This window comes from Hippoglossus stenolepis, chromosome 15, assembly GCF_022539355.2.
Source record: "Hippoglossus stenolepis isolate QCI-W04-F060 chromosome 15, HSTE1.2, whole genome shotgun sequence".
NCBI classification, from domain to species: domain Eukaryota; kingdom Metazoa; phylum Chordata; class Actinopteri; order Pleuronectiformes; family Pleuronectidae; genus Hippoglossus; species Hippoglossus stenolepis.
The window spans coordinates 3,055,917-3,060,941 of record NC_061497.1 but is presented as its reverse complement, the minus strand read 5'-3'; the positions used below and the strand labels follow the sequence as shown (position 1 = coordinate 3,060,941).

The 5,025-nt window shown below is 43.6% G+C and overlaps 1 protein-coding gene across 1 annotated transcript; it reads right to left on the bottom strand.

Moving 5' to 3' along the window:
• Positions 1–463: 463 nt before the first annotated feature.
• h3f3c (H3 histone, family 3C) lies at positions 464–4,365 on the bottom strand. The gene is made up of 4 exons (XM_035178629.2): positions 4,210–4,365; positions 2,934–3,077; positions 2,357–2,510; positions 464–1,867 (listed from the first exon to the last, which is right to left on the bottom strand). Exons 2-4 carry the CDS (start codon positions 3,059–3,061, stop codon positions 1,739–1,741), a joined length of 411 nt encoding a protein of 136 aa, XP_035034520.1. The 5' UTR covers positions 3,062–3,077; positions 4,210–4,365; the 3' UTR covers positions 464–1,738.
• Between the last annotated feature and the right edge of the window lie 660 nt (positions 4,366–5,025).

Genomic DNA, 5,025 nt, shown 5'->3' with positions numbered 1-5,025 from the left:
TTCAGATCATTCTGACTGGAGTGGACCTCTGAACGTGAGCCAAGTGATCAGTGATTGTAAAATGATTGATCTGTGAGAATCTGAGCGCTGGCTGGTAAAGTCACTCTCATTGAGGCGGGTGGAGCTGAATTATGCACGTAAAAACTGAGTTGAATCATACTGACTTGCCAGATACAGACACAATATACTGACTTAAAGAAACGTGTGCTGTGTTCGTTTAGATGATCAGTTCAACACCAACAGATTGACACAAATACAAAACAAAACCTGATTCAAATGTGCCAGGTTATTGTCATTTTCAACATTAGTATCCAGTGAGTACAGACTGTTGGTGTCTGTGTGATGTCTGTTGTTAAAGGTCTCCCCCTTGTGGCCGCTCCAACCTTTCTTTTGGAAAGTCCAATATCACATCAGAGTCCCCCCCGATCTTCTAAAGTAAATAAATCACACCGGCTGCCATCACTTTATTCTAACACCTATTTATTACCACCATAGTATGAGAAATTTGGAAAATACAAAGATCAGCTTATTTATACGTCTGAAAATCTTGAGGAATAAGAAAAATATAAAAGAAAACAAATATGAGGTTATATTGTGTATCACAAATTTTGATAAAGGGACAGATTATATATGCTCAGATCTACAGAGTGCAGGAGACGCAGACCCTAAACATGCAGAGTGTAGTTTTCACTATGATTCTATTCATAGTGTTTTGACAAGTCTAACATCTATCTGATAAACATGGAGAGACAGAAGCCTAGAACTGATCTACAGAGAACAACTGAGTGGAAGAGGAGACGGTAAACCATCGCCCCCTTGTGGCTGCCATTAGGATAGAAGTTGCCTTGGAAAACAAAGAAGCCCTTCCGGATTTTCTACAATACATCGGATCACTGTTAAAAAAAAAATAAAAAAAAAACTGACAACCATGTTGACAATATCAATTCGTTTTCTCTTATTTTGATGATTTTGGAAGTGGTTAAGGAAGAGATGCTCATCCTCGATGTATATGCATAAAAAAAAATAGACACCATATCCACAACGATAATCAATATTCTTAAGCAACCAAGAGATTCTTGTTTGTTGCGCACAAGTGGCTTTGAAGATCAGAGCTCACACATCCACACAAACACACCAACAGACCAGCATCCCCTCCCACTACAGATCACTGAGGTGAAGGAGGTGCAGCGAGCCGTCAGGCTGAGGGGAGAGGGACGGACTGAGTGGAGAGGGGAGGAGGGTGTTCAGACGGACAAGGGCCTGGGGACTAGTTTTAATAGCACCCTGCTGTGGAAGTTGCAGCTCCGCTTAAGCAGACTAGCCCCTCGGTCAAGTCCCTCTGATTTACCTGTGTGCCACACAAACTGCACCTACCGCCCCCCCACCGTAGAAAAATCCAGGTGAGCTCAAGGGTGGGATTCATGTTTTGTAGTACCACCCAAACCCTGTGATGCCTGATTGACCATGTGTGCAGATGTGAGTCTGATCTGCTAAACCTTTTACATGCACAAAAAAGGTACCCTAAAACATTTGGTGAGAACAAAAAAAACAACCTATGAGAGACAAGACATCAACATATTTCTATCTCTTCATATTAGGGTTACGCTAATGTCTACTGAGAAGCTGGGCCGGCTGGGGAGAGAGGGGGGTGGGGGTGAGTTGAGGCAGGGGGGTGGGGTGGAATAAAGGAAGGAGGGCAGGGACAGGTAGAGAAAAACAGGAACATTAGTGAGGCCGACTAAGCGCGCTCTCCACGGATGCGGCGTGCCAGCTGGATGTCTTTGGGCATGATGGTGACGCGCTTGGCATGGATGGCACACAGGTTAGTGTCCTCGAACAGACCCACCAGGTACGCCTCGCTGGCCTCCTGCAGGGAGAGGGGACGACACATGTTAGCAGGAGAGTTGTGTCAGTTTAAGAGTTATGTTATATCTTTCTTAACCCATTTAGATCGATGCAACATATGTGCATATACCTTTAAGACTGGGAGCTATGTTTGTGTGCGTCTTATCCACGATGTCATAGTTTTCAATACGTGTGACTAAAGACATACATGGTGATTCACTGAAGTACAGTTTTGGACAATGGCTGATGATATAAGCGAGGGGAGCAATATTAAAGCAGGTAACAGCAGAGTTTTAACGATGAAGAACCAGAGTATTTTCCTGCTGACCGGCTGTCTTTATTCTTTAAAAAAAAAACAACACAAAGTCTATGGAAAAGTCTATGCTTTACAATGAATTCCGTCGGCTGTTCCGATAACAGGCTGGTTTCAAACAATGTTTAGGTGTTAAAGTGTGTTTGTATTCGCCGCCTTAGGTCTTAATGGGTTGATATACTTTGTGTACAGACATACCTGCAGGGCGCCGATGGCAGCGCTCTGGAAACGCAGGTCAGTCTTGAAGTCCTGAGCAATCTCCCTCACCAGGCGCTGGAACGGCAGCTTGCGGATCAGCAGCTCAGTGGACTTCTGGTACCGACGGATCTCTCTCAGAGCCACGGTGCCGGGCCTGAAACACACAACCATGTTCTAGATCTGAGGACGTGCTGCAGTACACGGAGAAGTGAACAGCTGTCAGTGTGCATTCACAGTATATTTGATTCATTAGGTAGATACTATTCTCCCAAAAAAATTATAATTATTCTATCCTGTGATGTTTAGTTTTGTCATTTAAAGAAAATGATTTGTTGTACATTGAAAAAGAGGCAGCAGCCAGTCAGCTGACTAAAGACGAGTCGGTCAAATGGAAGTCTGCACACAATAGTGTACAAAACATAAACTCAGGTATTGAATTCAAGTCTGATGGGAGCATTATGTCTGCAGATGTTCTCTTTCTTGATGTTTTGTTGATCCAGGCCCCATCAAAAGATATATTTTCATTGGATGTGTGAGTTACTCCCATTCTTTGACAAGTGGAAGTGGATGTTATTACCTGTAACGATGGGGCTTCTTCACTCCGCCGGTGGAGGGGGCGCTCTTTCGGGCAGCCTTGGTGGCGAGCTGCTTACGAGGAGCTTTTCCTCCAGTGGATTTACGAGCAGTTTGCTTGGTACGAGCCATTATGTCAAAGTATCACCTGAATGGGAGATAGGAGGAATCCTAAACATTATATAGTTTATAATGTAGTTCATGTTATTTCCCCCTGACTTGACACTAGGCTCGGCTCAGGATATCTATTTTCATATCAACTGTTTATTGATTTATACATGTCTACTCAGTGACAAGTGTTATCAGCATGGTCAAGGTTCAAGGTTAATTTATTTGTCTCCCTTGGGAGAATAATTGTTTTGGATACAGGGAATTGCTGCATCGACGCAAAACACACACACACACACACACACACAATACAAACTAAATAGGACACGTGCAAATACAAAGAAATCCTCACGTGTTGATGTTATCACAGACACTACTGTTAACTTTGGACAGAAGCTAATGCTAAGCTAACAGGCTACATCTGACATGCTCAGTGTTGTTGTTGCTCTAGCAACACACACACACACACACACACACACACACACACACACACACACACACACACACACACACACACACACACACACACACACACACACACACACACACACACACACACACACACACACACACACACACACACACACACACACACACACACACACACACCGCGCTGAGCCAATCCCGACACTGCGGTCTGCTCAACCACACCAAATCACAAGGCTAGCCAAGCCCGTCACTCTACAGAGCACCAATCAGCAGCGTCCCTCTCGTTTTCAACGACCAATAGAGATTCAGTCTGTTGGGCTTTTTGAGGCGGCAGGATCAGCCGTTACCCCGCCTCCAACCGCAACATTATGGCCGCAGAGCCAAACGAAGCTTCGGCTCTCACACACACAAAGTTTGACATTTTCTAATAAAAACACAAACCATGCGCACACGAGACAACACGAACACACAGGAGACACGCGTGGCTGAGAGCACAGCCCCAGCGGCCGGGGAGCAGACGTCGGGTTGCCGCGGAGCGGCGGCGCAGAAGCGGCTCAAGTGGAGCAGACATGAGAGCAGAGGAAGAAGAAGTGAACCCGGACCCCGAGTCTGCTGCTGCTTTTCTCCACAGCGTCGAAATAACCGCTCATTCCTGCTCTAAACTACTTGTTCCGAACACTGTCCTGTGCCCCGCACTTTAAACCGCCCCGTGGTGGCGAGAGGAGCGAGAACGTGTCACTTACCGGCGGTGAATTTAACGCTGCTTCTTCGCTACGGTACGAGAGTGTTGTGCTTGTCTGGCAGAGTCGGATATTTACTATCTCACACAATGGAAGCAGAGCGGGAGCAAAATGGCGGCCGTGTCAATCACCCGTCTCCCACAATGCAACTGTCAACATTTGTAAACACGAACTTTTACTATCAAATACTTTAAAACCCAGAGTTACCTAATCGAGTTGATGACAAATACCACCTTAGTTTTACTGGTATTGTTTTGTTGCAGTTTTTAAAAAGACCGTTTATTTTTTCACTACAAAGATAAATACAAAATAAAATGCAAATCAATACGAGGGAAATTTTTGTTATATGCTATATGTCCTCTCGAATATCAAGAGCAAGTCAAATATACCAGGATTATCCAAAGCAAAATATCTCTTTTTTTTAAACCCAAAGAAAATGCAACAAGTTCACTTCAGTGACAAATGTTGCTCAGTTCTCCACTTCAGTCATTTCATTTTCTGCTTATTTATACTTCTACTCACATAGTTGCTTCATTCCTGCTCCGTTATATTTTAAAGACAAAATATAATCAACAAAAAAACTCATTAATTTAAACTGCCCATTGTTATTTTCCATTTGCTCCAGCTATACATTGAAGTGATGTCCACTATAGTATATGGCTAATTATTAAAAACAGTGATTTGAACATGAAGTATTTTTACTTGAACTCTAGTATATTAATAATGCTCCCTCGCCATCGTTTTTAATGTGACTTTTGGTTTGAGTCAGATCAGTTAAGATTCAAGCTTATTATGACAAGCAGGGATGTTTTTAGTTTA

Coding starts and splice junctions, on each gene's coding strand:
- h3f3c (XM_035178629.2), bottom strand. CDS start 3,061: ATGGCTCGTACCAAGCAAACTGCTCGTAAATCCACTGGAGGAAAAGCT. Junction 2,511..2,933: donor AAGAAGCCCCATCGTTACAG/GTAATAACATCC, acceptor TGTGTGTTTCAG/GCCCGGCACCGTGGCTCTGA. Junction 1,868..2,356: donor CTGCCATCGGCGCCCTGCAG/GTATGTCTGTAC, acceptor CTCTCCCTGCAG/GAGGCCAGCGAGGCGTACCT.